Below are 10633 nucleotides of genomic sequence, written 5' to 3' on the forward strand. Positions count from 1 at the left end.
GGCGATTAGTGTATGGGACGTACTCGTGCCTATGGTTCCCTGTTGATCTTTATTTTCCTGGTCGGAAAGATTTTGCAGTTGTGCTTAAAGAAGCAACAGTGTGTTATCCCGGCGCATTCTGTGCCGAGTTCAATGAACGTTTAATTACAATATGCAGAGTTTAGTGAATCTCAAACTTTGTACTGAACATGGGTGTACATTCTGAGTGTACAAACGCAGGCAAAGTGCGAATATTCTGGATAATACTGATTTATTACATACCATCCGCATAAACCCCGCAAGAAATGTTAAATGAAAGTGTCTCCTTTCAGTTTATAATCATAGTTTTTATGAACTTGTTCACGTATCTGACAAATGCTAAAATCCATGTAATAAAACGTGTACCTGATGACGGCAGCATAATACATATTGAGGAGAATTGGTTCTTCTTGTTGCTGGAGATGGCCAATGTCCAACATCTGTGTCATTTCATCCATTATTCAATACTCCAAACCCCAATTTCGTCCAAGACTGCAAACTTCTTCAGCCATAATATCGAGATGGTCGTTTGTGAATTCACTTTGATGTATGGGTCTAGGCAATTCATTCAGAGATTACTTCAGTGATGCCTGTTTGGGAATTGTTGTTCTTCAGCCATCATTATTCCCTTTATTTGTATTAATTCTTCTGTGCTAAGCCACAGGAAAGCCCAACGATGTATTCATCTTCGTGTACCCTTGAACAAATGCTGATGAGACAGCTTTTGAACCACTGCAGCGTTTCTGGTGATGCTTCTTCTGAAATGATGTTGCCAGGACGTTCCAATACTTAGATTCAGTAGCAGTGTTGAATGGCGATACATTTATGTCAGACTGTTAGGCGACATGAAGGAAAGTCAGCCCTGCAGTGTGAATCCCAAACATCTAACCCTTTTAAATTAAACGTTCTTGCGAGTTGCGTCACCTGCCAGTGAAGCTTTCCACGATGATATTTGATGCCGTGCAATATAAAACAGTGATACTGTATTATTTTTGGATAAGCACTTTATCCAGGGTTGGAAATAAATCGCCGCAGTTTCATGTTCTCATGTAATCCAATTGCTTATACGCGAGCAAATATGATTGTCGCTTGATAGCATTGCTTACAATAGCTCCCATCGCTTTCTGAATGATGAAGGGAACACTGCATTGATAGTAGATGGCTCGATCCGAATTACTCGATTTTTATTGACGTTATATATTGGTCAGTATTACATAATGTCGGATACAACCCAGAGCTTCATCTCGATTGACGCCTCTTGCGTAGAAACTTCTAATCGTGTATAAACCAAATACTCTATGGCCCATCATCATCCTTAGTCTAGAGGGCGATGGAGCACAATGTGTTTGGCATACAGATGATGTCGCTAATGACAGCAGAGGTACAAAATCCCCCCGGGTAATATTCTGAATCGATGGGAAGCACCTTGTGAGTACCATAGCCTGGATCATGCTAATAAAGGCTAAAAGATCAGAACAGAGTAGTGGGTTTAAAATAGAAGACAGTGCTGGATCGCCTTGCGCATGATCTGCGCACATGAAACTTACTGACCTAGTCAGAACATTGGTACTTTCCTAGCCATTGGACTCATGGTGGCCAGCACCATTGAGTGGAACTTGCTGAATTGCACAGTATTTCCTCGAGTCTATCGTCAGTAGTGTATTGCGAAATCTAGCACGACATTTGAGTTACCATTATATTTGGTGTAATGGCGAGCCTGCTGATAAAGAGCAAGGGAAAAGATAAGGATTGTCTTCTTTAAATATTTTTCATTGTGGTCTTATTATTTAAGCGTTTGTGCATGTTTCCTTACCCTACATTAAAATACCCCAACTATAAATATTAGGGGCGTCTCGGTGGCGCAGCGGTAGAGTGGCTGCCTTTTAGCCCCTGTCCCACTTAGGAAACCTGAACGGAAACCTCTGGAGACTTTGCGCCCCACCCAAGGTTTCCGTGCGGTTCCAGGAGGTTGCAGGTGGTTGCCGGAGGTTGCAGGTAGTGGAAGCAGGTAGGGAGACTGACAAAAACCTCCGGGAACCGCACGGAAACATTGTGTGGGGCACCAAGTCTCCAGAAGTTTCCGTTCAGATTTCCTAAGTGGGACAGGGGCATTACAGCGCAAGAGACCCGGGTTCCATCGTGGCCACTGGTGCTGTCTGTAGGGCGTTTGTGGCCGCGTGGGTTTTCTCCGGGTGCTCCGGTTTACTCCCACACTACAAAGACGTACAGGTTTGCAGGTTAATTGGCTTTTATAATTTGCCCCTGGTGTGTTGGATAAAACTAGCGTACGGGTGGTCCGAAGGGCTGGTTCTGCGCTGCATCTCTAAACTAAACGAAACTAAACTAAACAGGATAAACACTATATGTTTAAATGTATAATTTGGTAATAATGTTTTGTATATTTTTGACTGGCAGGTATTTAACTGTTATAGCGTGACACCGACAACTTGGATATCTGTACTGTTGGAGGGCCGCCCTCACTAAAAACTATTCAAGTGGAATCTATATTCTACTTTCTAAATTTCTACATTGTTTCACTCAGTTGGGATATGCATACCGAAAAAAAATCTTTCTTCAAATTCTTTATTTCCCATATCTCTCGTGTCTTTAGGAAAACGAGAACGTTTCACTGGCTCCATAGAATTTCATGTCCACTGAAGAGAAACAGCGCTCAGTGATTCTGGTGGGACTAGCTAATAAGAGTAAGAGAGGCGAGGCAACAGAAGTAAGCCTAGAGGAAGAAATGAAGAAGTATTAACGTGCGCAGAATTGCAAACAAAACACTAGTACTAGTTATATATTTTTCAGTTTAGATGAGTCCATTCCAAGATTGGAGGAATGCTTCATGTCAGACTATTCTTGCTTGATCTATTGTCAGATCCTCGATATTATATTCTATGGATATATTGTAACGTTTTCGTTTTCCTATAGACACTCGGCACATGGGGCAGTAAAGGTTTTGAAGAAAGATTGCATATCCCAAGTCAGTGAAACTGTTTTGAAATCTGAAATGTATGTTTTAGCTTTAGAATTTTTGCAAAAAGAAAAGAAAAAATAATGGCATATACTGAAAAGGCAATTGCAAATTAACAAATCTGGAGTGGCAATGGATTATATCCTTCAATGTATATGGTCAAAGAAAACATATGGCAATAACGAAAACAAAACATGCCACAGCCAGTCATAAGAAAACAGCGACATTAGATTGCGTATACAAGCATTGCACAAATGAATTCTACATTCAACTCTAGCATCGTAAGTACAATGTTGTTGTAATATAAAATATATAAAGAGATATAATGGTGAGCATAATTAATTTAATGCAGGGAACCACATTATTTTTTCCTACAGCAAAGTCGGTGGAAAGAATTTGCAAACATGCCCTTAGCAAATTGAAATCTAGTTGTGGCTAAATGTGTTAATGCACTACCTATTCCTTACACTGGGTATACATATAAATATGACAGTTATCATCAATCAAATTTTACAATTAAGAAGAAATTATCTTGACATATATTTCAAAAAGACAGCTTCTTTAGTTTGGTGGAGCAACTGATTATCTTACATTTTTCCACGCGACAACGGAACAATGTTGTAATTAAAAGTCGTAGTTTACGACCAGTAGGAATAATCATAAATGATGGATACGTAATTGGATTGTTCGCATGATGAATTCCGAACTTCATATTGACGCTAATATTGTCGAAGAATGTCTTCATATTTCATCTTTTACGTAATATGCAGTGTTCTTATTGAACATTAGGATTTAAAGTTAACATTTTGCAAAAAATCTGATGCATCCAAATACTGGAAGACCTTTCAATTGTGCAACAAGTAATATAACATCCCTGCTGCAAAATATGTCCTCCTTGCTTTAAGAAACGAGCTGCACTCCTACTGGTCGGATGTGATTGTTACAGTCCACCAATCAGAACCTGAGATGGGACTGGATCTGCACAGCCCCCTACAATACTCAGCCGCCATTGAACAAAATCAGACGCCGCGAACCCTGCAAAGCTCGCAGCTCGGATGGTTTCCGGACAGTTAATTTCGAATTGCAGGTCAACGTGATGATATTTAAATGGAAATATTCCAACATCTCGCACGAAGGCACAGATTTTATACGTTGTATTTGTAATGATTCAAGCTACCGTTTAAAAATATTGTCTCGGATTCATACCGTTCGAATGAATTCTCCTGGAAATGAGATTTCACATATATTGGCTGCAGAAATGCCAATTGTTTTGCTGTTTGTTCTCCCACTGGAATCTTGTTTCTGGGCAGATTCGTTATTCTGTTCCCGAGGAATTGCAGCTGGGTGCCTTTGTCGGGAATATCTCAATTGATTTGGGCTTAGATTTAAAGCAGCTCTCGACTCGCAGAACACGGGTGGCGCCCAGCCCGAGGAAGCGGTATGTGGACGTAAATTTGCAGAATGGGATTTTATTTGTGAATGAAAGAATCGACAGGGAGCAACTTTGCGGGTCGAGCACCGAATGCATTTTACCCTTGAACGTCGTGCTTGAAAATCCACTCAGTCTTCACCAGATGGAAGTGGAGATACTCGATGTAAATGACAACGCTCCCAGTTTCCCCAAAAACCAGATCCACCTTCAAATATCGGAGAATATGGCACCGGGAGCGCGATTCCCCCTCGATTCCGCATACGATCTGGACATTGGGACAAATTCCTTGCAGGCTTACCAGATCCTTCCCAGTGAATATTTCATTCTTGATGTACAGACACGCAGTAGGAAGGGAAAAATACCAGTGTTAGTGCTGCAGAGGGCCTTGGATAGAGAAACAATACCGGCCCAGGAGTTAATGCTCTTTGCAGAAGATGGCGGAGTCCCTGTGAGATCGGGCACGGTTCAAGTAACAATCACGGTGCAAGATATGAACGACAACCATCCTGTTTTCTCACAGTCGGTTTATAGCGTCAGAATGTTGGAAACAGCTGCCGTGGGGACTTTGATTATTAGATTAAACGCCACTGATTTGGACGAGGGTTCTAATGGTGAGATTACATATTCTCTCAGTGGCCAAAATTCAGCAAAATTTCATGAACTATTTGGCGTAGATTCGAAAACTGGTGAAATAAGACTGAAAGGTCGTTTGGACTACGAAGAAAACATTTCATTTGAGATTAATGTACAAGCAGTCGACAATGGTCATTACGCAATGCCTCAGTATTGTGATGTATTGGTGGATGTTATCGATGTGAATGACAATGCTCCTGATATAACGTTAACATCTGTCTCCAGTACGGTACCAGAAGATACATCAATCGGAACAGTTGTGGCACTGCTCAACGTAGAAGACAAAGACTCGGGCCGAAATGGGCAAGTGCATTGTCAAATTGCAAGTAAACTGCCATTTAAGCTGGACACAAGTATGAAAAGTTTTTGCAGACTGCTAATACAGGATACACTGGATCGGGAAACTACCTCCAGGTATGACATTACTGTGACTTGCACGGATGCAGGAAATCCTCCCCTCGCATCCAAGAAAACGATTCATGTAGATATTTCAGATGTAAATGACAACGCACCGAGGTTTACGCAGCCTGTATACACGGCGAATGTCAATGAGAACAACGTAATTGGAAGTTCTATATTCTCCCTGACAGCCTACGATCCAGATGAGGGACAAAATGCTCGACTGAAGTTTTCTATCGTGAATTCATCCGTAGCCTCATATGTCTCCATTAACTCACAAAATGGCGTCTTATTTGCTCAGAGATCGTTTGACTACGAGAAGTTGAAAAGTTTCCAAATCCATGTGCTGGTGCGGGATTCTGGAGTCCCACCGCAGAGCAGTAACTGTAGTGTGGATGTTCTTATCCTCGATCAGAACGATAATGCTCCCGTGATCGTGAACCCTATGCTTGAATATGGGTCAACAGTAACGGAGACAATGTCCAGGCTTGCTAAACCTGGGTACCTAGTCGTCAAGATATCAGCAACAGACGCCGACTCCGGTCAGAATGCCTTCCTGACTTACCACATTTTACAAGCTACCCATCGCAACCTCTTTACTATTTCAGCAGACACAGGAGAAATATGGACCGTGCGTGACATTGAGAGCAAAGATGCGTCTCAGCAAAGAGTTGTGATTGTTGTAAAAGATAATGGAGCGCCACCACTTTCTGCGTCGGTGACTATAGCATTGTCTGTGAAAGAAAATCAAAAGGTCTTTAGTGCCACCAGTTTGTCCACAGATCCAAAGTTCATCCCTGATCTGAACCATTTCTTGGTCATAGCCTTGGGGACAACATCCATCATTTTCCTCGTAATTTTAATTTTACTTGCTGTTAAGGTTCATAAACGCAGAAATGGACTGGGACTCCAGCATAGTTCACACACCGTCTGTTGTTGCTTCAAAACAAGAACTTCGCTGAATGGAATTCAAAAGGCCAGCAGAAGCCTTCAGATACCACCGAACTATGTCGAGGTATTTGGAGGTGATCCACTTTCTCAGAGCTTCCGTTACGAGTCGTGTTCTACACTGCAGTCCACGAAGAGAGACGTCACAACACTTCAAACATGTGGGCTTCCTACAGCAATGCATTGTACCCGGAAGAACCCTATTGGTAAGGAGATTCCAGGAATGTTAAAGTCTCAAGCTTCCAACTTCTATACAAGTAATGAGGTGAGTTGCTTCGAAAAGTAAGTCAAATCGTCACACAATTAATTTGGATACATATAAATATTCGTGATACTTGGGCCATTGGAATTACTGGAACGAAATTAATAACACGGGGAAAATATGTTGTGCATACAGCTTCAAATTAATTTGAGCATTCATTTTATTTGTTTATGTCACCGACTGTTTCTGTTATTTTCATATATACGTCATTCCAATGGTTTATTATACCGGGTATACCAATTTGCTTTGAACCCCATATATCTGGTTTGAAGAGTTTTAACCCAACTAAAAATATCAAAATATTCAGCAATTTTTAAAACTAGCTCCAATTCCTATGATCATATGACAAATATACAGCTAAACATACATGTTATGAGTTCCTTTAGCAGCAGCGTGGGAATTCTAGCCATATCGTTAAAATATGATGGATACTTTCTGGTTACCATGACCTCAACCCATCCCGGATTGATTAAATCACCTGGTAGTCCAAAAGCAAAGACTAAATACCTTCCAAGCTACAATTAACTAAAATAGAAACTATTAGAATAAAGTTCAGCACGACAAGCATTTTCCATTGAGGGAGAGACAAGATTTAGCGTTTTGTATTTAGAATTTAATTCGAAGAAATATGAAAACCTATCAATCTGAACGTTTTCACCTTTTCCAACTCTCTATCGGTGCGTAAAAACTGAAGTGTAGGAAGGAACTGCAGATGCTGTCAACCGACGGAAGAACTAATGACTGACTACCAAGTATAACGCGTTGCACTTTGTTGATAATTTGTATATGATTTGTACATGCTCTTAATATTAAAAACACAGAATAATTGCAATCACCAAATTGTCATCACATTCCAGATACCGTCGTTTGATTGACTATTTTCAAGACGTTCCTTGTCCCTTGGATTTAATGATTGATTATTAGACTGCGCAATAGTTTCAGTACATCTCATATTCATTTAATCGGTTTTTAAAAACATTTCAGTCTAGGAATGTGCTGTTGAATAATAGTGTTTACTGTTTACTCGTAATTGTTGTGAAGGAATTCATGAGGAAGTGCAATGGCAGGTAGAATTTAATCCTGATTAATGCAACGTGATGTAATATGAGAGCACAAGTAAGAGTAGAACAAACTCTATGAAAAACACAACCCCACTTTCTGGTGAATTGGATGGAAGTAATGAGATTATGGTACAACTTTATAAAACACTGGGCCAAGTGGGACTCGTTGGGTCCCGTCCCCTCAACGCGCGGTTGGAGGGGGGGGGGGGGGGCGAATTGCGGCGTCAAAAGGCACACTAACCCCCCCCCCCCCCCACCACACACACACACACACACACACACACACACACACACACACACACACACACACACACACACACACACACACACGCGCGCACACACACGCGCGCACACACACGCGCGCGCACACACACACACACACACACACACACACACACACACACACACACACACACACACACACACACACACACACACTAACCACCCCCCTTGATATTATATTAATATTATTAATTGGCTCATTTTACCCCCATCCCCGCCCTATCCACTGATGAATAGACCTCGCAGGCGCGTCTAGAGAGAGAAGGGGGGGTGAGGGTAGAAAGAGAGGGCAGAGAGAGAGGGCAGAGAGAGAGAAGGGCAGGGAGGGATAGGAGGGAGAGGGGGAGAGAGAGAGGGGGGGAGAGATGGGGAGAGGGAGGATAGTGGAGGGAGGGGGGGGAGAGTGGGGCGAGAGGGGGGAGGGGGGACAGAGGGGGGATAGAGGGAGGGGGAGAGAGGGGGATAGAGGGAGGGGGGTTGAGAGAGAGGGTGAGAGGGGAAGTGGGGGGAGGGAGATGGGGAAGGGGAGCGGGAAGAGAGGGGGAGGGGGAAGAGGGGGGAGGGGAGGGGGGAGATGGGTGGAGGGGGAGAGGGTGGGAAGAGAGGGGGAGGGGAGTGAGGGAGGGGGAGAGAGATGTGGGGGGTAGAGGGAGGGGGAGAGAGGGCCGTTGAGGGAGGGGGAGAGAGGGGGAGTGGGGGAGGGGGGTAGAGGGAGGGGGAGAGAGGGGGAGTGGGGGGAGAGAGGAGGGAGAGATGGGGAGGGGGAGAGAAGGGGAGGGGGAGAGAAGGGGAGGGGGAGAGAGGGGAAAAGGAAAGGGGAGACGGGTAGGGGAGGAGAGAGGGGGAGGGGAGAGAGGGGCGGGGGGAGGGAAGGGCGAGGGGAGAAGGGGAGAGAGGGGGTGAGGGAGGGAGGGAGGATGGAAGAGAGGGAGGGGTGAGGGGGTGAGAGGGGGGAGAGTGAGTGGAGAGAGAAGAGGGTGGAGAGGGGGGAGAGGTGAGGGGGAGTGTGTGGGAGGGAGTAGGAGAGCGGGTGAGGAGCGGGGTAGAAGAGGGGCTTGGGAGGGCAGGGAGGGGGAAAGGAGATTGTGGAGGAGGAGGGGCGAATGGAGGAGTGGGGAGGCGTAGGGGGGGAGGAGGGGGTGAGAGGATGGGGGAGGAGGAGGGGAAGAGCAGGAGGGGAGAGGTGGAGGGGACCGCGGAGCAGCGCGGAGCAGCGGGGAGCAGCGGGTAGCGGCGGGGAGCGGCGGGGAGCGGCGGGGAGGGGGGGAGCGGGCAGGGAGCAGGGTGGGAGGGGGCGGGACGGGCATCAACCAAAAGACTGCGAATTCGGCGGAGGGCGGTGACGTCACTCGCTGCGCGTGGAACACAGCGCAGGCCGCGCGCAGCAGACCCATTGTGACGTCATCAGCGAAACGCTCTCGTTTATTCTCAAAGTTTTATCAGATTTGTGAACATTTTCATAAATAACTCGAGAAATAAAGCAGGATTTTTTTAGATAGGCGATTTTGGACTTCAGGAGGAAATCTCTACCGGAATATGTAAACAATGTACCATTAGCGCGTCGCTTTTTCGCGAAGATGTGATTATACACAAACAAATAAATACACACACACACATCCAAGATCAGAGTTTTATAGTTATACGGATTGGTTGGCACTTTGTGCTTTTACCCGTCATCGCAAGATATAAATGACACGAATGCAGTGAAAATGTTTTACAGAAAGTTCACCAGATATTGCACTGTGGGGAATTTTATTGATGAGGAGAGATTATGGATACTGTATTTGTCTTTATGGAGCAGAGCAGCCTGAGGTGAAACCATATTTATATTTACAAATGTATGCGTGACTGCGATGAGGTAGAGCGTAGGAAAACTTTCCCTATTACAAAAACGCCAAAAACTAGAGAATGTATATTGTTATTAGCGCCAGTTTAAAGTGCATCGGGGAAATATTTTGACCACCCGCACTATGATGTGAATCAGCAAGAGTGGGTCGTGGAGCCGCAGAAGACTACGAACTTAATATTTATAAATGGCAAGTGTCTAGATGGTTAATCGATAGTTGGCATGGACACAGTTGGCCAACAAGCTTGCTGCTATGCCCTGTGACTATATGATTTAGTTGAATGCCATTTATCATTGTGATGACAGTGGGGATTTTTAAACATGCTCTTGAATCAGCGCCAGGAGGCTATTGCAATGCATTTTAAGGAGACAGAACAATCGCAAGTTTGATGTTGTGATTAAAAACATGGATTTTTTCCTTCGAGAATGTCGCTATTGTTCAAGTTGCTAATCTAAACAACTGGAAAATGGTCATTCATAACTCCGACGCGATCCTTCCAGCTGGTACAACAATTGTGTGTGTGGGGGGGACACAACACTGTGTCCATCACTGCTCTTTGCCCAAAATTTGCCAATGTGTTTATAAGCGATTCTTCACTACCAGGCTCGTTTACGGTCCTGAATAGTAATGAAATGCAGAATGTTACTGTGTATGACCTCGACCACGAATTCGAGAGAGGCTGCATAACTTTGTCTTGATGGTGATAGTCCCTATTTTACAGTTTTCAAGTTTGAGTGTAACTTGTCATCGAACACTTGGAAATAACGTGGTCCGGGA

At 44.1% G+C, this 10633-nt stretch overlaps 1 protein-coding gene across 3 annotated transcripts in view; it reads left to right on the forward strand.

Moving 5' to 3' along the window:
* LOC116978589 (protocadherin beta-15-like) overlaps window positions 1-10633 on the forward strand; it is a 216984-nt gene that overhangs the window by 36333 nt on the left and 170018 nt on the right. The window contains exon 1 of one of the 3 annotated variants that reach the window (XM_033029831.1): window positions 4047-6669. The exons of the other annotated variants lie outside the window; for them this stretch is intronic. Within the exon in view, the coding sequence (XP_032885722.1) occupies window positions 4222-6669 (2448 nt within the window). The 5' untranslated portion in view covers window positions 4047-4221. Of the gene's footprint in view, window positions 1-4046; window positions 6670-10633 lie in introns of those variants that run through there. 3 annotated transcript variants of the gene reach the window in all.

Source organism: Amblyraja radiata, chromosome 11 (assembly GCF_010909765.2).
Source record: "Amblyraja radiata isolate CabotCenter1 chromosome 11, sAmbRad1.1.pri, whole genome shotgun sequence".
In the NCBI taxonomy this organism is placed as follows: domain Eukaryota; kingdom Metazoa; phylum Chordata; class Chondrichthyes; order Rajiformes; family Rajidae; genus Amblyraja; species Amblyraja radiata.